At 36.6% G+C, this 22,084-nt stretch overlaps 1 protein-coding gene across 3 annotated transcripts in view; it reads left to right on the plus strand.

Moving 5' to 3' along the window:
* LOC129740445 (ATP-binding cassette subfamily C member 4-like) overlaps positions 1 to 22,084 on the plus strand; it is a 79,997-nt gene that overhangs the window by 28,416 nt on the left and 29,497 nt on the right. For all 3 annotated transcript variants that reach the window (XM_055732125.1, XM_055732137.1, XM_055732134.1), the window contains exons 5-7: positions 18,117 to 18,785; positions 18,844 to 19,319; positions 19,385 to 19,624. In XM_055732125.1, the coding sequence (XP_055588100.1) occupies positions 18,117 to 18,785; positions 18,844 to 19,319; positions 19,385 to 19,624 (1,385 nt within the window). The remainder of the gene's footprint in view (positions 1 to 18,116; positions 18,786 to 18,843; positions 19,320 to 19,384; positions 19,625 to 22,084) is intronic.

Raw genomic sequence — 22,084 nt, forward strand, 5'->3', positions numbered from 1 at the left:
ATTCTCCAAGCTGCAACTTTTTGCAAAAGATTTTATAAGCAACTTTTCCGAACCTCTAAGATGCGTCAATCAAAAGTTAGGACGATTTCAAAGTTGAATAATTTAATTTGATTGTTTTTCGCATCTTTTCAAATGGCCAGTTCTCCACTGAATGTTGGATAGGAGCCATTATCTGTAGGAAGCCAGCTGACGTGATTTCCCATATGCAGAGGAGTTTTCGTATCGTTGATTTTCGATTTTCGTGAAAGTTGATACAATGGGTTGTTTGGGCCGGAAAATGATTTGGTTGATCGTGATTAACTTAGATAAAACATGAGACGACAAAAATAAGGCTTGAGACGTAAGATTGAGTTACGAGAGATTTGAGACGCTAAAACTTAGTTACGGACTCCACAAGCAACTTCGCACTAAGTGTAACCTGTACGCGACGCTCATTAGACCGGTTGTCCTCTACGGGCACGAGACATGGATATTGCTCGAGTAGAACCTGCGCACACTCGGAATATTCGAGCGACGAGTGTGAAGAACCATCTATAGTGGCGTACTGGGGAACGGAGTGTGGAGGCGGATTATGTACAGACAACTCGCAAATTTAGATTTCGACTTGTGATTGCATCGGATCAAGATATCTATTTCTACTCGTTAAGTCCTTTTCCTTGTATCCAAAATGTAGAGATTTCATGCCACTTCAATTTATTTTACGGCTCATTCCAAACCAGAAGTCCCTGTCGAAAATCCCTAAGTTCAGAAATTCTCATTTAAAAAATGTTAAAATATTTTATCTCTGATACCGTGTTTATAACGAAGCATCGCGCAAAAAATAGTGTACTTCTTTAATGTAAAACAAGCAGTTGCTCATATTTCACGGAAGGGAGTGCAAAGTCACAGTGTAACGTGTTAATAAAGCAAAACATTTTCTTTGTAAGACTTATATCAAAAGCACATTAATTTGAAATTTAAACGACTGTAAATATTCACATAATTCTAACCTTAATAGTTTAACCAAAATAAATAAGCGTCAATTAATTTTTTTCAAGCGAAAACATTTCGACTTTCATATTTAAAGCGCCATCCTTGGCGATCAATCATATAAAACCATAAACACGCTGTTGAAGGCGTTAGACCAACCAACACACTTCCAACTTCAAACATGTGGCTTGAGACGCCGTATTTCGTAGACCACACACTTTTTTTTGTATCAGCTGAATGACCCCCTTCGGGACGCGTTTGTGAACCTTGATTTGGAAAGAAAAAGATTGGTTTCTAATCTCGGATTTGGAAGGGAAAGACAAAGGCTATTGATGCGAGAATTCGCGATACCAAGTTTTCAGGCTATTCTAAAAGTCAGTTTTAAAACAAGAATTGAAAAGTTATTTCAAAACTTCCACAGCGATTTTCTCGAAACTCCCTATATAAGTGGCTCATACGACTTAATCAAAACAAACTCTACAATAAACAAATAAAAACGATCATCGAGCGCATCTACACGCTCGAATTTTTATAACCATTTATGTTTCTTAAATAACCATTTTTTGATATTTACTTAAGAACCGCCAATATATGGTTATTTTCCAATAATTTTTCCTGAAAGGATTTTAACCATTTTGGTAGTTTTCGAGTATAAACCAGAAAATGGTTGAGTAATTTGCTGTTCTCCGTATCGCCATTTTGAAAGCGGTTTACATTTCAGCTGGACGCCCTTAAAGCAAATTTTTTTCTCCGCAGAAGTGTATCCTGTTTTCCAATAAATCGGTTCTAGGAATCGTAGAAACATCAAATTTAATGATGGGGAAAGGTAAGTGATTTAAATATTATTCAAGTGGTTCATCATAAACAAAAAAATTTCAGGGTACCGATTGGATGACGCCGGTTCCATTCCGTTTGAAACACCAACAAAATTGACAAGGACGAGGACTCATTCACCGGTCCAACGCTACAAAATGAAATGGTTTCAAACAAGTTCAAAAGGGATCGTTTTTCTCACCATCCGGAAGAATCTGGAACGGGCCGGAATGTTCGAAAAAATCTCCCACCGGGCGTGGATGAATGGATCCCCCTCTCGTTAACGGATTGCAAACTATTAATTATGGCATTGGCCATCCGCAGCGCTCGTTGGGGGAACTTCTCTACCGGGTGATTTGGCTGCTTTTAGTATTTGCCCAAACTGCAATATTATAGTAAAAGGCAAATAAAACATTATAATGGGCTATAATTCATAAGTGTAACGTAAAAGAAATGGAATAAATATTCTGAAAACTGCACTTACGGTTAAAAAATAACCATTTTCTAATTGCTATGGTATCTTTCTTACGGTTAAAAAATAACCATATTTCAACTTCTCCCCGAAAAGTCATTTTATGAGTTCTTTATGCATTTCCTGGGAAAAGGTTAAAAATGGTTATTTTTGAATCGTAAATGGTTTAATAGTTTCTAGCGTGTACATCGTACAAAACACTTAACGTCTCCACCAGGAACACATCCAGTAAAGTTTGAGATAGAAGGGAAAGGTAAGCTAAACAGCAAAAAATTTCTAAAGGTATACGGAATCTAAAACACGAGAGATCTATTTTTTTACAAGTGTAATTCACGAAAGATATAAATTTCAACTCCTTTTGATGTAATTTTAGCCTTTTTCCAAAAAACGAATAGAAATAAATTGTTTTGCTATAATTTTACATTCTGTGAAGTTAAAATCAAGCGGCCAATGAAATGTATATCACAAACAGTGTAAAATTATATCTGTTTGTTTAAAATTAAATGGAAATTCCCAACTTGTGCCATTTGTGTTTGTTTTTGTCCGAGCAGCCATAAAAGTTCGAATCAGTTTGCGATCCTACAGTTCGGCAAGAAAATTGATTGTCCGGAAACAAATGTCAAGCATTCGAGAATACTGATGACGACGCTGACCGGTAAAAATAGGCTGTACGAAGTCCGTTATCCCAACCTGGCACTGCTCATGATGGTGGGTGAACTTTTTTTATGCTTCGTTTTAAAAATAAATATGTTCAGTAAAAGTTATCAGTGTGTTATTATTTATCAATTATACCATAAACATCGCTGTGTACGACAAAAGGCGGTTCCATTGACATGCTTTGTTAGACCAAGCCCACCAATGGTTGCTAAACCTCGAATCGAGTACATTTAGCAACATATCTATCAACCCACCATCGCACCAACAGTCACTAACTTGATTCGAGAAATACCATTCGAGCAGTAGGTTGTTACTGGATGCGTTTATGTAGCAACCCGGTAGCAACACAACCGGTCATCGCTATGAGAAAATAAACAAATAAAAATACCAACCTGGATGGCTACAATGGGTGCGAAAATCAGTAAGTAGATAAAAAGGCAACCAATTAAACCATCTAAAATACCGACCGAAATAGGAACGCCCGGTGGGCTTGGTCTTAGCGATCTAAATTTACACGCTCCAAAAATTACATTCTTGTTAAAAATACACAGTGATAGAACTTTAGATCAAAATCGATGTTCCGATTTCGTGCATCGTTTTCCATCTAAAATTACACGAATTTTTCTTGCTGTGTAGGCCTAACACACTATAAATGTAAACAAGCATCTCAGTAGAAAGCACAATAAATGGAATGAAAGTCGGCTCCGATAAGTCTCGAAGAGAATGAGAACTTCAAATACATGATTAATCAAGGTATTGGGGAAGGAGGTTACAAGTTATTTCATTTTTGTTCGCGTTTTTCCACTTTAGATCTTTTACTGGGGGGGCTGGCCGCGAATCCAATCATGATCATTCTTTCGCTAAACCGAGTTAGAGGGCGGAGTCTTGTCCAACGGCTTAAACCTTGGTAGTTTATCATTGGGCCGAACATTAACTAATTCCCCTTTCCTCGAATTACTGCAGGGTTTCGTCTCGCCTTCGGGGCGGCCTCAAAATGGCCAAAGTACGAAACCCTTTTTGGAGACCCTTCCGCTTCTTTCCTAAAATAGGGAATCGAAAGGAACTCACAACCAAGTCTCATCAGCTGAGCAAATCAAAACAGGGTAGGTGGTTTTCAATCCGGAAGTGACGCTTAAGCCACCCACTTAAAAATGGAAGTGTGTCGGGCTTCTCGTTATAACAGATAAAAAATCTCCTATTTGCTTTTACAAGTTACATACATAGTTAGGGTAAGTGAGCCTTAACTTGGCATGCTCCTTATCTTGGCATGCCAAAATGCATTTTTGTGTTTTTGATGTCAAACATACGCCTAAAAATAAAAAAAAAATCAAACTTAAGAGAAAATCGCATATGGTAACATTTTGCATAGCACTTGTTCACAATTGAATCCAAATGACTACGAAATAATTTTTTTTTTCACATGATAAACTGCAAATAAACTGCAAATAGTTCTTTCACGCAGTAACATTTAATCTAGGAGTTCCTTTAGCAGCATGTAACGCTAATGTTAGATCGGTCGAAATTCATCTTAGAGATTTTTTAGTAGCTTACCGCCATGTTTGGGGACAGCTTTTCAAAAAAAATCGGGATGGAAATCCATAAAAAAATCATGGTCGTTCAGTTAACACCTCCAGATTATTAGCATAAAATTAACGAATATTCAACCGGTTGTTCGGTTAAAATTACCGAGTGGTCGACAAATGCTTTAAAAAAAACCAGCATACGGTAACATTATACAATGTTTCGTTAAAAAATTACCGGGGGCTAGGTAAAAATTTGTTTACAGTTTGGTGATTAAATTCAACATGTTTTTCCGTTATCCGATCACAGTTATAAAATATTCAATAACTACACTGAAAACTCTTGAGGATTAATTTGAGTTTGCATCTATGATCTCATCAACTAAAAAAACACTGAATTCACCAAGACCCGTTTAAAGCGTTCAGAAACTATTTAGCGGCCGGTTAACGCTATTATTCCGAAAAGACCTCACTGTATAATTCAGAGCTTGAACTAATCCAGTAGAGAGTCTATGAAATTCTGATCGCACTACATGAAAGCTCAAAGTTCACCACTTTCCGGGTATTGATATTACCTAGTTTGTATCCCGCCCGCTCCGAGAAATAACCACACGAAAAAAAGATGAAAAAAAAACACACAAAATCATACAAAGTTGCGTGTCGGTGGAAAGTTTGACTGTTTACTAACTTTTCTCACTCGGCTCGGAGGCTCGATTATTGAAGAAAGAATCGTTATATCCAGCCAATCGGAAAGGAAAAGGGAAGGGAAACTGTCGAAAAATAAACTTCTAGCCCAAGGGCGGAACAGCCGGAAAATTGTCGACCGAACTGGAACTACTGGGACTAAACAGTATAGCGTGGGTGGTACGGCGGCGGGCGAAAATAACATCACACCTGACCCACCGCAGCAGGTGAAAGAAGAAACGACAACAACAAACCAACTAAGAAGCAATTCGGAAAATATGGATTCCACATGGAGTCTCGCACGGCGCGTGTGAATGGAATTGGAGTAGCTCAGAATTGAACATGATTGGGGAGGGAGGAACCACAAGGTTCATACAATTTCTTCGATTTTATGAATTAGCTATTTATACCGATATGCTTCCTGCTGCTGGAGCGAGTCGCATTATGTATGGTTTTGGGAAATCTCCTTCCAAGAAGGGTGGGATGGGGGTGGTTTCGTGTTTCGGTTATTCCGGATCCGGCGTTTGGTGCAGCAGTGAGTGTGTGTTTGTGGAAGGATGTGAGACGCTTCCATAAATTGGATGTTTATATTGCATGCGGAAATTGTAGCCAGAATGGAGGATTTGATGTGGCGTTTATGCTAAACAATGAAGCGATACGCGACCAGGTGCTGGGGATGAAACAACGGTAGTTTTTCTATTGTATTTTTAGATTTGAGATAAATCACGCAACAGGATAAATGATTTTTTTAAATTTTTAGTGCATTCGAGACCTAAGTTGGCATTGATTGATAGCCTTTCAGTTCAGTTTTAGTAAATGGGATTGTATGTAGTAGTTTTTTGAAAAATATTTACCCTTTTCTGGTGTTTTTGATCTCAGTTATAATATTTAAGTGATTAATGTCCAGTAACCCTTTCAAGCTAGAAGTGTTAGCTCGGATTAGCTATTATCGGTTTTCGAAGCATAAGTTTCTTCCCTCAAATTCTTTCCTGGAATGAGAACGAAGAAATTAAATTTCGAGAGCCACTTCACGCGACTCGCAGAAATTGTTGTGTGGGGGTTACTTGCAGAAACATAACAATTTCCAATTTCCAGGGTTGCTAGCTATTTTTCGTTTCGAAATGTCAATGTATTTCCCGATTAAAAATCATGATTTTTGTTTCGGTTTTTATTATATTGATATTTATAAAAAATGAAGGCTTATTTTTGTGACACCATCACTCAAAACGGGTGGTTAGAATGAAGTTAAATTTGGTACTCAATAGTTTTTGGGCCTAGGATTTTTTGTATAACATTTCATGGAGACTCCCATACAAATTCATTGTAAAATATGACATACCGCGAACAATTTTTAGATGATTTTCATTAAAATGTGTTCAAAAGCATAATTCGACAGAAGAAGTTGATTAACTATGCAGAATCCGCTTATGAATTGCGGGACTCTCATATACTATGCAAGTTGTGACATAATGAGAAAATTCATTCTAGTCAATGGCCAATGTCACTTTTAAATAAGCAGGCTCCCATAATAAATCAATGTCAAATACGAAATAACTCGAACTATTGCTGGCCGATTTTGATCAAATTTTGTACCCATTTGTACCCATGAATGACGGGAAATTTGGTATCCGAGAGTTTTTATGGCCAAGGATTATTAGTATAGCAGTTTGAAGGCCCTTCGTCTTCAGGGAACAGAAATTCTCATACAAAACGTACTTTAACTGTAACACAATTCTAAGAAGACTCGGGTGATTTTCTTAAAAATTCAATCACAAGTATGATTTTAAACAAAAGTTGATTTAAAAAAAAACCTCTTTCGATATAGAAACGGGGGTCTCCCTTACAAAATTATTAGAAAACACGACAAAACTCGAACAATTTCATTTAGATATTTTTGAAATAAGTAACACTTGCATGTTTTAACATGAAAAGATTATTCACTGCAATGAATTATTTATTTTAAAAACAAGGGCTTCTCACTGCTACAAAACTTTGAGAGTGATTATTACGAAATATACAAAACCGAGGTAGATGACACCTTGTCACCTTGTTAACATTATGTCTAAGATGTCAGAGGATATTTTTATTTATTTTGTAATCAAGTGTTTTTTTTGTAAAAAATAGTCCTCGAACCTTAAAGTAGTACTTTGATTGTCTAGTTCCAGGCTGTGAAACGGTAGAAAGACATATTTCGTGAGTTGTCCAATGAGTGTATGTATTTTTTTAAATTTTGGCTCGCACTTGGAAGATACCTGGAGATCAGAAGTACTCAAGTATAGTATGGTGGGGATCGTCAAGCTACAGTGGCGACACCTACCATGGTGAAGATCATCAAGATGCACCCTGAGAGAATTTCTTGGCGTAGTAACACTAAATTGGCGATAGATTTTAATACACCGGATCAAAATCGCCGTCGGATCTGGGAAGATGATCTTTAGGCCCAGCCTTACAAGATGCTAAGATTTCAAGACCTCTCGTTTGAACAGAAGCAATAGCGGGTAGAAAGGGCGAAGGCGCAGCTTACGCGGTCTGCGCATGAAAAATTTGGAGAATATCGTGTTTTCTGCCGATGAATTCATCGCCGTTCAGCGGTTCGTGAAAAAACAGAACTACAGATTTTGGTTGCCAAAGAGATCACGAACCTATGCAAACGTATTAAAGGCCACAAGACGACAGAAATCTGTCTTATTAAAGGTCTGGGTCGGAATCGCTCGTACTTTCCTGATGAAGATCAACCGAGCACCCTGAAGAGGAGTAGATCAATCAATTTACGTATCGAAAATAGTTCTACGGCATGTCCTCGAACTGTGGACACGTCCCAATTTTGGTTTTAGTTGATGGTTTTCAGCAGAACTTCACATTGGCTTACCAAGGAAAGAGGTCCCAATTTTTGCGTGGGTTTTTTTTCTAGGGTTAATTTCGAGTACGGAGTCTACTCCACAAAACATGACGGGTTGAAAGTTCTGGGATAAAATACCACAAAAACCACCTGCGGTTTTTTTTAAAATATGTACCTTGAGCTTCTGCAGCGAGTGGTTAAGCTCAAGGACAAAAAAATCGAAAGGCGCCAATGGATTTTGAAAATATGATCTGTTGTGATGTAAATCGTATTAAATTTGAAAGAAAAAGTTTTTGTTTTGATCAAATTATATGTTAGTTCCAATGTAGCACTTCAATTGCCGGACCCTGTATACCTCTTTGCGTTCATACAAAATGTGGCTAGTAGGGTTTTTTCACAGAGACCAAAACATAAGAAAATAGTTGAATAACATATGATGTTTGGCAGTTAAAGATTCGTTATAAATGCTTATCTCATTTTTTCAATTTTGTCACTTATACCCCTTTGGCTCCAGGGCTTCATATCTAAATTGGTGAACACGGGCGAGTTGATATAGGGGTGCTGGTGCACGTTTTTTGGCGACGTTAGGTCACGAAAAATGAATATATTCAAAATGCTTTACTTTTTTATAGCGCATTTAAGGCAGGCATGTCAAACTCGTTTAAGTGTGCGGGCCGCTTTAAAAATCTTTAATTTCCAAAAATCATATTATTTCCTCTCGTAGCAAAAAAAAATATTTTTAAGATTTTGTGGCAGAAGAGCCAGTGTACTTCTGTGTAGTAAGGAATTTTGTGATAATTTAAAACGGGGCTACACTGGCCGCATTGACCAAGGCAGCGGGCCGCATGCGGCCCGCGAACCCCCAGTTTGACATGCCTGATTTAAGGTCTTTAATTTCTTCCACAAAGTAGTTAATCTTAACAAAATACACAGTTCTGCTGAACATGTTAAAGTTCAACAATTTCATTTTAAGAAGATACGGAAAAATAAAAAAAACTCGACAAAACAGTTTTTTTTAAATCTGGAACGCTGTGGTAAAGACTAAACGATTTGCCGTCTTCTACAGAAAGATGAACCAAGCCGAGATCTAAAATTACGATATGTTTTAAAATTGCTGAAGCGCTGTAGAAAGCATTTAGTGTAATTTTAAACGATTTCAATCGATATTTTTTATCAAAATACGCAAAGTTTGCAACACTTCATAGTACAAAACATTATTGTAGATGCTTCGTGACTTTTCACTGTTGAAATCATGTTTTAAAGAGAATTCTGTTAGAGTGCTATGAAAACGTGACGTGACGTGACGTGACATTCCATCGAAAACCCTGTTTTCGAAAATGCCTTCGTCATCACGTCACATTTTCAACGTAGTTTTTCTTCAACTTTTTGATTTAGTGTAAGAGAAGTTTGTCAAAACACTTATTTGCTATAAATCTCTAGAATATAGTTTTTAGCTAAAATGTAAGACGAGAAAATTGGTTTCTGCGATTTGTTTTTGGGAAAGTTATTTTTTCGCCCGTCACGTCACGTCAATTTTTTTGTTTTTAATAATTTCGGTACCGCTAGTTGCATTGAGCTTGCTTTTCTCAGTAAGATAGTGAAATTTCGAAGTTTTTCCCCAGTTTTCCTGGTGCGCCAGCAACCCTGAATTTCGCTTAAATTTCAACACCTGCTCTCAGTCTGTATCAATGAGCAACAAGTTGGAAATGACTAGTAATAGATTTGTGGGCTAACGGTTGATAAATTTTGTTACATTGTGTAGAAATTGTATGTATGCATGTATGTATGTATGTTTGACCCACCAGTGGCTGATGGGTCTTTCGATCCGAGGCGGTACGGGAAGTCTCGATCGCACATTCAAATATTGTTCATGCTTAACTCATCAACAATAATTGCATTAAAACCAAGGGGTCCGTTACCACTGGCTTGGAACAGGTTTGACTCATCTTACTCCCTTCAAACTGTTTGAAACAAATAAAGAATCCAGAAAAGGTAACTACACAGAAAAAAATAATGACTTTTACGTGTCATTGAAAATAATAACCTTTAAAATAAAGCAAACTGTATTTTAAATAACATGTGATTTTAAATAAATACATCTGAAAGTTTAGAGAAATGCATTTAATATTACAGCAAATGTCCTGTAACAAAAAGGAGCATGACATTTGCCTTATTTTTACAGGTCGGCAAAAGATTACGTTTAGTTGAATTTCGTCTCGTCCAATAATTTTAAATTGCACATTCGAAAATTCAAGTGCGGCTGGCATCCCAGTTAGATATCAAAAGAAGAAACGTCAAAATGAGCGCGCGTTTTGTTTTGATTCGGTTCGTTAGTGTTGTTTCTGTTCCTCGATCCGTGGCCACTTCGTCAAATCGAGCAAGACCGTTTGTGCGATCAAATATTAATAGTTGCTGGTGCCAACTGATATCAGGTGAGTGTATTAAACAAATTGGTAATGTATTTAAATAATGTGAAACATGAAACTTTTTCAACAGCACGAAACGTTACGACGAGAGTTCAAGAATGACAAGCTCTGCACCGACAGCTGGCAAATGGAAAGTGGAGTGAAAATATTTGGAATTCTTTAGCCTCAGGTAGACACCGAAGATTGTAAACCCCTGGTCCCAGTGCATCCGATAGTCTTCGAAATGCCATACCGGCTCGCAAATCGGGTTTCATTTACACCCATGCCACCTAACTATCTGAGACTGTCAAGGAATGATTTAAGTGAGTTCACTATTGAGTTGCAAAAACAAAAAAAAAATATAACTGCACTTTTTATAGATCCTGTTTAATCCGCTATTCTGCCAGATAGCAATGGAGGCCCTTCTTCCAGAACACCCATTAAAAGCTGCAATAAAAAATCTACCATCCGCCAGACGGTTAGTATTTATATATCATTTAATATTCTGTTAGAGGTGCTTAGTGGATATGTCTCTCGAATCTCAATTTATGCAGTTGATTTTCAACTTAAAATAGTATACACTATTCAAAACTTCTAACAAAATTTAACACAACTCAGAAGCCAAACCACGTTATGCATCTTATTTAATAGTAGCACCTCAATTTTATCACCCCATTAAATATAAATAATAATTAGTCGTATTCCAATTTTTAGCTAATCCAAAAACTAATCAAATTCAACGGAAGCGTTTGCCGATTCGCGGGAACTTTCTATCCCGTCTGCTGAGTTCATTTCAAGTGCCTAAAAAGCAAAAAATTATTCTGCTGAGGATTATTGAAGGTTTCCCTTTAAAAAACGAAGGCCGGATAGATTCTCATAAAAACGGGTTTCCACCGGATCAAGACCGTGACAAGGAAAGAATGCCAGCGAATCTTTAACTTACAAAATAAAGTTCCAGCCTTGTTGAAGTACATCAATAAGTCTCAGCTATCCTGAAATTTCGGACTCGTAGTCGTAACGCCTCACGCGTTAGAATGACCACAGAAAAACCGCGTTGGATTGATAGCTCTTCGTGGCATAAGCCGAAAGAAATCTACCGAGAAATTCACCGGTGCTAGAAACATTTGTTGTATTCAAAAGTTTCGAAGTTTTAAATGGTAAGTTTATCAAAACGTTTATTTCATTTCAAAATGCTAAATTATTTGTTAATTTTCAGGAAAAAAACAATACCAATTATGGAGCTTGACCCATGGAAAGTAAAATAGGCAAATTTTGCCACTAATACCTGAAAAAACAATTAGGATTTTTTTTAAATTAATGTTAACTTTTATTCTCATGTGTTCGATTTAAGCATGGTTCCAATGATCGTTGGCTAATTTTTTTTGTTTGTTTATATCGACATATTGTGTCATTCAAGAATGAAAGGAAATCGGAGTTATGTACTAGCTTCCAAAATTTGTGCTCTAGTTAATCAGGAATGCAATAGCTATAAACTAACAACTGGCTTAAAAATGCGAAAAACCTATGTACCATGTATGTAATAACTGTATTCATTATTTAGCTAAATAAAATTATTCGATCTTAATTTTTTTATTTTTATTTGATCAAAAAATCCAATTGGAAACTAGAAAAAAACGATTTTAAATAGCAGGCCTGTAATTTTAAACGAACCTGTATTAGTGCGGCTCACTGAAAAATATCCTGAACGTAATTTTTTTTCGACCTGTAAAATTACGGCAAATGTTCTGCTCCTTTTTGTTACAGGATACTTGCCGTAATTTTACAGAAAATAATTTTTTCTGTGTAAGTATCCTCATCGGAATTCCAAATTTGCCGAGATACTCCGGCTGGCTTGAACCCACAATCCATTGTATATCAGTCTTCCGATCGTTTAATGTCCTGTCCATTCCCCCTTTTATCCCCAATAATAGAGTTAAGCTATTTACAGTGTTCGGCAAAAAAGCGCTAATCCGTTATTCGCTAGTTAGTCCGCTAACTTTTCGTTAGCGGTTTGATTTTGCCGCTAAGTTTTGATTGTTTAGCGAATTAAAAAGTTTCGCTTTTATTTGGTTCCGCTAATTGAAGATCGCTAACTCCCATATATTTGTATCAATCTCTCAAATTATTAGTGATAGAATAAACTTTTTTTTCATTAATCAAGTTAAGGTGACATTGGACAGCATTCCGATTGCTAAATTGGATTGATTGGAGGAACGCGTACTCGAGAAAAGATGTATTTAGTGTCATTTTTCTCTCTATTAGCACTTTCTTTTCGCATCATTTACAGAAGAAGATAACAATAACGGTGTTAAACAGTATAAGTAAAACTATTTTAATATCTCCTCATCAGCATTTGTTTTCAAGTGGCTGAGATATTTACTTTTCACAATTCATTTTTATAGAGATTTATAGATCAGTTCATATAAAAATAAGATAAAATCACCATTGTAGACTTCGGTTAAAATTCAAATAGAAATTGTATAAATGTTCACGTTTGACAATGCTCCTGCAAGTTTGAAAAAGGGGAAAGGTTGAAGATTTTAAATGAGGATAGTATAAAATAATGCCAAAAACAACAAAATGGAATGAATTGCACAACAGATTGTTTGCTGCGAAATTGCATACTATCTACTTTGCAGAAAACCGATAAATCGAGTAAATTTTTATCCAAAATTTAAATTAAAAAAAAATAGCTCCCATCTTCCACATTCTGTTCGTTTGCTCTTATAATTGTTCGAAAATTTGGTTGTTTTTATTAGTAGAACACGGAGATTTGTTTAACATTCCTATCTTTGACAGTTTTGGTTTTGCTAATATAATTTTATAAAAATTCGATAAATTTATCTAATTTTTAATAAAATATTTGAAACTTTATTTATTTCCCCTTGCGGAGTTGTAAAAATGTAAAGGGCGTGACTAAAGAAGAATTTGATATTTGTTCTGGCCTTAATGTTGGTCAACAGTTAGCGATTAGCGCTTTAAGCTTAAAGCGATAACTTTTTCGGCACATTTAGCGTATTTAATTAGTGATCGCTAACTTTGTATGAGTTAGCGATGTAAATAGCGGCGCTAATTTTACAGTTAGCGATGCCGAACACTGGCTATTTATAATCAAACAATTTTAACACGTTTTTAATCATGTTTTACATCTTACCTTATCACCATCCAAAATTCCATTTTGTACTCACCTCAGCACTTCTATAGTGAAAAGATACTTATTCATATACCACTAAAGATTTCAGGAGTTTTTAAGCGGCCCACGACGCATCGATGTGCATCAAATCTAACCGCAAATTTCTAATGCCAAAAACCAAGAATCCATCCAATATAATACACTAGAATGCTACTTTCAAGTGCATTTGCAATCTACATCATAAAAAAATAACAAAGCAGGCATAGAAAACAGTTTTCCACAAGTAACTATTTCCATATTAAACCTGAATATTTCTGTCGAGTCAGCTTCAAGCCACGAGAACAACATTGATCTCTGAAATCTTCCTCCAGGAATCATTTAAGAAAATTTGAGCACTCATTTTCGGGACCCCATCGAGCACTACTTTTACACTTTGCCATGGCGTCATTTCTTCCTCAGCCTTCATCTCTGCATAACCCGAAAAGCATAATTCAGTCAAAGTGGAGTGCTTTTATATTCCTGCCCTCAACGCCTTGCAAAAATTCACTTAACCCTTCACTCATTTGAGAAACTTCGTTCTCCACTATAAAAGATGTTTTCTCTGTACGAATGATGATCACAATGTCCGGGATCATAATTATCACACTTAACAACTAACTGTTTTCCAAAGATTTTTATATTTCTTCACTGAATTTTTGAATTAAATCAAAACTTGACACTGTCAGCACCGGAAATAAATTCGTATTCGCAGTTCAGTACACACCTACCCGAGGACTACAAACACATCTTAAAACAGTTGCATCAAATGCGCATCAGTTCCCGTAGCTAGCTGGCAAATTTTCCTAATTTTTTCTACTATTTTCCACATGAATTAGATTTATTTTCTAGAAAATTTTGAAGAGCGCAAAAAAAAACGCATTTGTTCCAAAACGATGAACGCCTACTTCTCCCTGTTACATTGTGTAGAAATTCGATAAAAAATGTGGTTAGAAGCGGCATGTGAGATTCCCAAGAAAGTTGTGCAAAGCTTCATAAAATTTTTAACCATAGAAGTTCGCATTATACAAAGGAGCCGAATTTTTAAATACACCTTTCGAAACTAAAGGTTCGGAAAAAAAGTGATCAACCTAAATTCGCCGTATTTTTACTAATCATTCATATAAAAAACCCCGAACACCCATTATTTTGTAGGCGTGTGTGCGTAGATTGTAGAATAGTGCTTATATTTGGATTTTGACATTTGAATTTTAGTTATCAAAATGGCGTCCAAGCAAGAGGAGCTAGGAATCAAAATATTGTACATGCGTCGTGAAAATGTCAACTATACGCACGCAGAAATAACAAAATCGTTGAATGTGACCAAGTCACCAAAGTAATAAAAGTGTTCGGGGAACTTTTGTCAGCAACTAGCAAGCCTGGATCTGAGGGAAATCGAAAACCGGGAGCCGCAGAGAGTGCGTTTTTAAGCGCAACCCGAAACTCTCATTTCGGAATGTCACAAATAAGTTGGGAATATCGTCTAAAACCGTGCATGAAGCTAAAAAACGATTCGGCTATCCACTTATAAGAAGATAGTGATTAAAAATCGCAACGATAAGCAAACCCTTACGGAAAAAACAAGATGTCGGAATCTGAAGCGACATTGTTGGCACAGTTTAATTGATTTATTTAGAGGTGAACCAGCCTTTTAAATAAAGACAAAAAAAAAAGATTTATACAGCAACCGGAAGAGGAAAGGTGACAGATATTTTCAAGCATGTTAAATTATCTAAGTTCACCAATAAATATCTCGTTTGGAAAACTATTTGTAGCTGTGGCTTGAAATTGCCACCGGGATCGTAGGAAATTAACGTGGAAGAATGTTTTCAAAAGCGTTTGCTGCATTTCCTGAAAAACATGATTAGTCTGTGCTGTTTTGGCCGGATTTGGTAACCTGCCATTATGAAAAAAGGCCATGAAGCGGTATGCCACTAACAACATTCAGGTTGTGCCCAAGGATAAGAACCCACCCAACGCACCTGAACTTCGCCCATTCGAAAAATATTGGGCGATAGTTAAGCAGAATTTCATCCTCAATGTGTTAAGTTATTTTTGTGTATCTTCTGTATTTTGTAATTTTTGTATTTTTTATAATTTTGTGATTTTTGTTATTTTTGTCAATTATTTACTATTAAAAGGTCCGATCGTTTTTTCGAAAAACTGAGTCCCAAAAATTCGATTTCTTTGTCAAACATTTTATTCGAGATAACATCAGACCTCGACGTTCTATGTAATTTTAAGTCATTTAGGTTAAAAATTAAAATTTTGATTTTTCGGATTTCCTTCAGTCCCTTTTTGGTAATTTTAAGGGTACAACAATCGAAGCTTTGAGCTTTTCGAGGAACCTCTAAATCAAGTCCGATTGAGTTGAAAATTCGCACAGGTCAGTTTTTTGGAAGAACCTACAAAATTTATACTGTCGTTTTTTGAAATCCGATGATGATTATTTTCCCATTCATTCATTGCCGACCTGGACATTGGATGGGAAAAAAGTCGGTTTTTTTTTGAAAATTTTCTTATAAGAGTTCTAGCAAGCCCCTTTTAATATGAAACGATAATTTAAGGTTGCATGGTGGTTGATATTATTAGCATTTTAATGGATCTGTTTTAGATATCCGTTCAAAACATACTGAAAAAATTTAAAAAATCATAACCAACTTGAACAGAAATTTTACTTACAAGTTGAAAGTTAAAAATCTACAGTTAATTAAAAAAAAATTTCTCGCAAAATCTTTTCTTGTTCATGTAGCCTGTTTATCAGTGTTGGGCACAAAAGCGCTAATCCGCTATTCGCTAGTTAGTCCGCTAACTTTTTGTTAGCGGTTTAATTTTGCCGCTAAGTTTGGATTGATTTAGCGAATTGAAAAGTTCCGCTATTTTTTGGTTCCGCTAATTGAAGATCGCTAACTCCCATATATTTGTATCAATCTCTCGAATTCTTAGTGATAGAATAAACTTTTTTTCATTATTCAAGTCAAATGACATTGTGCACCATTCTGATTACTTAATTGGATTCATTGGAGGAATGCGTGCTAGAGTTAGAGAAAAGATGTATTTACTATTATCTCTTTCATTAAAAATTGGATTTCATGCAATGTTTTGCAGTCGCAGTTATCCGTACAAAGGTTTACTGAAAAGAGGTTAGCGTGTAGAACTCCGACAGATTTTACACTGATTTGACAGGTCGCACGAATGTACAAGTTCGCACAAATGTCGCAGTCATGAGTGCGCAGTCCAATTTAGTGCGTTGCGATTAATATCATTTTTCTCTCTTTAAGAACTTTTTTTTAGCAACTTTTACAGAAGAAAATAACAATAAAAAATGTTAAAAAATATAGAACTATTTTCAACAAATCTTCATCAGCATTTGTTTTTAAGTGGTTGAGCTATTTACTTTTCACAATACAGTTTTCTAGAGATTTTACAGATCAGTTCATATGAAAATAAGATAAAATCACTATTGAAGCCTTTGTTTAAAGTTCAAATAGAAATTGTATAAACGTTTGACATTGCTCCTGCAAATTTGAAAAAGGGGAAAACAGGTTAAAGATTTTAAATGAGGATTATGTAATATAATGCCAAAACAAAAAAAAATGAATTGCACAAAACATTATTTGCAATAAAATTGCATACTATCTACTTTGCATAAAATCAATAAATCGAGTAAATTTTTAAACAAAATTTAAATAAAAAAAAAGAGAGATATAGTTCCCATTTTCCACATTCTGTTTTTTTGCTCTTTCTTTATTTGTTCTAAAATCGTTTGTTTTAATTTTTAGAACATAGAGACTCGTTAAAACTCCTATCTTTGACAGTTTTGGTTTTGCTCATATAATTTATTTAATTTTAAATTAAATACTTGAAACTTCATTAATTCCCCCTTGGGGAGTTGAAAAAATCTAAAGGGGGAAGTGCGTAACTAAAGAAAAATTTAATATTTGTTCCGGCCTCAATGTTGGAAAACAGTTAGCGATTAGCGATTAGCGCTTTAAGCTTAAAGCGATAACTTTTTTGGCACATTTAGCGTATTTAATTAGCGATCGCTAACTTTGTATGAGTTATCGATTTAATTAGCGGCGCTAATTTTTCAGTTAGCGATGCCGAACACTGCTGTTTATCATCAATCATTTGATGTATAAAGTTTAATTATCGCAAGAATAGGAGCAAAGTTATTCAAATATTTATGCATCAGTTTTTAAATCATAATTATTTAAACAGACCCCTAAAATAGCTAATAATATCAACAACCATGCATTCTAAAATTATCATTTAATATCAACAAAAGTCGCGAATGCCATAAAAATGGTAAAACGACTATAATCGAAAAAAAAAAAATTAATATCAACAGGGGCTTGCTAGAACTCTCATAAGAAAATTTTCAAGAAAAATGGACTTTTTTTTCACAAAAACTCATTGCGCAGAACAGAAATTAGTTCAATAGGTCTCAAATTTGGCAGAAATACTTGAAAATGCATGAGGAACAATCCATACGAGTCCGGCTTTGATCTGCGAAAAAAGACGAAAAGTGAACTAGTCTAATGTACATATATTCGCAATAATTTTCATTTCCCTCCCAAACTTGCAGCCTGGGTCGGAAAGAAGGCAGCCAGCTACCGGATAAAGACGGCGACCCGAACCGATCGGCGGGTTCGGTTCATGAACGAAATCATCCAGGGAATCCAGGTGATCAAGATGTATGCCTGGGAGGACAGCTTCCGGCGGATGGTGGATGGGATCCGAAAGCTCGAAGTTCGCGGCATCCGGGGTACGCTTTTCATCCGGGCCGGGCTGCTCTCGTTCAATTTGGTTTCGCGAGTGTCGATTTTTCTGAGCCTGGTTGGGTACTGTTACTCCGGGAATGTCTTTACGGCCAAGCAGGTGTTCATCGTGACGTCGTACTTCAATCTGCTGTACAGTTCGATGCTGCACTTTTGGCCCCTGGCGTTGACTTCGGTGGCCGAAGGGCTGGTTTCGATCAGACGAGTTCAGGAGTTCTTGCTGCTACCGGAGCGGAAGTTTTCGGAAAGAATCGAAGCTGGTTTGGGTGAAAATGGCGCCATGAATGGGGTCGAAACTAAACTCATGAACAATGGGAAGTCCGTGAATGGAGATGGAATGGTTATGAGCGGTGTTTTTGCTCCAAAAGCCAGAAGTAAACGCTTCGTCAATAAGAAGTCGTTTGCCGGGAGAGGCGTTTTTATGAGAAAAGGTACTGCTTCGTGGAATAAAGATATTTGTGGGGATCACATCGAAGGTATCCAATGAAGATTCAAATAATGAGATCAGTAAATTAGATATTTTTCGAATTTCAGTCGTGGGAATCGAAGCGGTTTCTCTAACGGTGGAAAAATCCAGCTTCTGTGCCGTTGTCGGTCCGGTGGGAAGTGGAAAGTCTACCCTGCTTCAGGTGATTCTCGGAGAGCTGGAGCTGGACGAGGGTCGATTGGACATCAGTGGCGACATCAGCTACGCTCCCCAAGAGCCCTGGCTTTTCGAAGGTTCTGTGAAGAATAACATTGTCTTCGTCGAGGACTATCACGAGAAACGGTACCGGGAGGTGGTGCGGGTTTGTGCCTTGGAAAGGGACTTTCAGCTGCTTCCTGAAGGCGATGGAACAATAGTTGGGGAAAGAGGGATCAGCTTGAGTGGCGGCCAGAGGGCTCGCATCAGTTTGGCCAGGGCAATCTACCGGAAAGCGGACATTTATCTGCTGGATGATCCACTTTCGGCTGTCGATACTCATGTTGGGAAACTGATCTTTGAACAGTGTATTCAGGAATATCTCAAAGTTCGACTTTTGACAGATTTAAGACTGGATATGATGGACTAACTATTTTTTTTTTCATTCAACAGGATAAAATTTGCATTTTGGTGACTCATCAGCTGCAGTATCTCAAAGAGGTGGAACATGTGGTGCTGATGAATGCCGGCCGAGTTGAGGCCCAAGGGTCGTATCGAAGCTTGGAGGCGGACAACTGCTACTCGATGCTGGCATCGTTGGTGGAAGAGCAGCAAAAGGCGGCCGAAGAAGAGCTCCAGGAACAACAGAGTCGACTTTTCGCCGATGGAATGAGGGACGATGGTTTAGGGAAGGTATGTGTCAAATTTGTCAACGTTGTCAACTTTTTTTTTTAATAATTTAAACCTCGAGATGGAGGTTGACTAAAACACTAACTCTGACCCAAAGTAGATATTTAGAAATGATAGAAATGTTCACTTACACTATCATTAGATGGGTAATCACTTACCTGAAAAAGAGAAGAAAAAAAAACATTAGTTTTGTGTTTCTATTGAATTTTTAGAGTGTTAATAAAATGGTGATGAAGAGATGCCACTAAGAACAGTCTTCTGAGATCGGATAAATTTTAAGATATTGTCGTGAACTAACGATTAATCTGAATCATAATTCAGAATCTCGCACGAACTCGTCCGTCTCTCACAAGATTAGACCAATAACTTTTTTAAGCTTTATTCATTGGGGGATTAACCTATAGTTATCACCCTCATTTACTACACATTTACTAGTCCTTCTTTGGCTTCGGGAAAAAGATTAGCTCTTTGGATGTCGTGCTTCCTGCAGCAATAAGTGTTTAAAACTTAGTCCACACTCGGCAACTTGAACTGCGATTTTGGTTGCTGAGACTTGTTTATGTTTACATTTTGAACTAGACGAAGAGATGCATGTCTCAAGTCTCCCGACAAGTATGGGAGACTTTCAGCAACCAATATGTAAACATAAACAAGTCTCATCAACCGGAATTGGGATTGGGCCTGTTAAAAAGAATAAAGCCTGCTCTTTACTCTTACACAGATTTCCATAAGAATGACAGCTAATCGGAGTGAAATTAGAGTGAAGGCTATTGCTTTCTCTGTTTAACACACGAGAAATCGCATACCGGGATTGCGAGCGCGCCCATCGTCCATCGCACTTCAAGTTGCCGAGTGTGGACGAGGCTTAACTGTGATTGAAACACAAAATGCTACCAATAACTGATTTATGTTTTTGTTTACACTTTGGAGCTTCTATATCAGTGTTGCCATATATTTGTTTTATTAATTTTTTGTACTTTTATTTTTATTCAGTACATACTTCATCTCATCTCCACATTCATATTCCTACTCACCTCTTATCTAAAATAAAAAAAAATGCGATAAGCAATTTCCAAACCCAATTTATTTTTGAGTTTTTCTTTCATTCATTTCCACTTCATTTGATCTTTTTTTTGTTTTTTAATCCGAGCTTCGTTTGTTTTGAAGTTATTCAATCTGCGCTTCTTCCGTCCGTTTTATGTACCGGAACTGGCAACATTTAAAAACAAACAACAAAGTAGCAGCCTTTCAAATCTGCGCTTCTTCAGTCCGTCTTATATACCAGAATTTAACATAATTTCAAATCATACAAATCAGCAGCCATTTTAACCTGCGCTTCTTTAGTCCGACTTATTTACCGGAACTGACATCAATTCAAATCAAATAAATTAGCAACCTTTCAAACCTACGCTTCATAAGTCCGTCTTATTTACCGAAGCTGACATCATCTCAAAACTAATAAAGCAGAAACTTTTCAAATCTGCGCTTCTCCAGTCCGTCTAATTTACCGGATCTGACGTAATTTAAAAAACAAAAGAGCAGCCTTTTAAATCGGCACTTCTGCAGTTCATCTTATTTACCAGAACTGGCATCATTTCAAAACAAACAAAGCAGCAGCCATTCTTATCTGCGCTTTTTCAGTCCGACTTATAAACCGGAACTGACATCATATCAAAACAAATAAAGCAGAAACCTTTTTCGATTCTTCAGTCCGTCTTATTTACTGGAACTGGCGACATTTTAAAACAAATAAAGAAGCAGCCTTTCAAATTTGTGCTTCTTCAGTCCGTCTTATTTACCGGAGCTGACATCATCTAAAAAAAACAACAAAGCAGCAATCTTTCAAATCTGCGCTTCTTAGGTCCGTCTTCTTTACCGAAACTGACATCATCTAAAAAAAAACAAAGTAACAGCCTTTCAAATCGGCGCTTTTCAGTCCGTCTTATTAACTAGAATTGGCATCATTTCGAAACGAAAAAGCAGCAGCCATTTCAATCTGCGCTTCTTAATTCCATCTTATTTACCGGAACTGGCATCATTAAAAAAAGCAACCGTCTTTCAAAACTGCGCTTCTTTAGTCCCTGTTTTTACCAGAACTGGCTTTTTTTTTCAAAACAAACAAAGCTACAACCTTTCAAATCTGCGCTTTTTTAATCTGTCTTATTTATCGGAACTAGCAGCATATCAAAACAAATAAAGCAACAGCCTTTCAAATCGGCGCTTTTTCAGTCCGTCTTATTTACCGAAACTGGTATCATTTCAAAACAAATAAAGCAGCAGGCTTTCAAATCTGCGCTTTTTCAGTCCGTCTGAAATAATCGGAAAACAAACAATGTAGTATCCTTTCAAATCAGCGCTTCTTCAGTCTGTATTATTTACCAGAACTTATATCATTCTTCTTCAGTCCGTCTTATTTACCGGAGCTGATATTATCTTAAAAAAAACAAAGCAGCTATCTTTCAA

Source organism: Uranotaenia lowii, chromosome 1 (assembly GCF_029784155.1).
Source record: "Uranotaenia lowii strain MFRU-FL chromosome 1, ASM2978415v1, whole genome shotgun sequence".
Taxonomy (NCBI): domain Eukaryota; kingdom Metazoa; phylum Arthropoda; class Insecta; order Diptera; family Culicidae; genus Uranotaenia; species Uranotaenia lowii.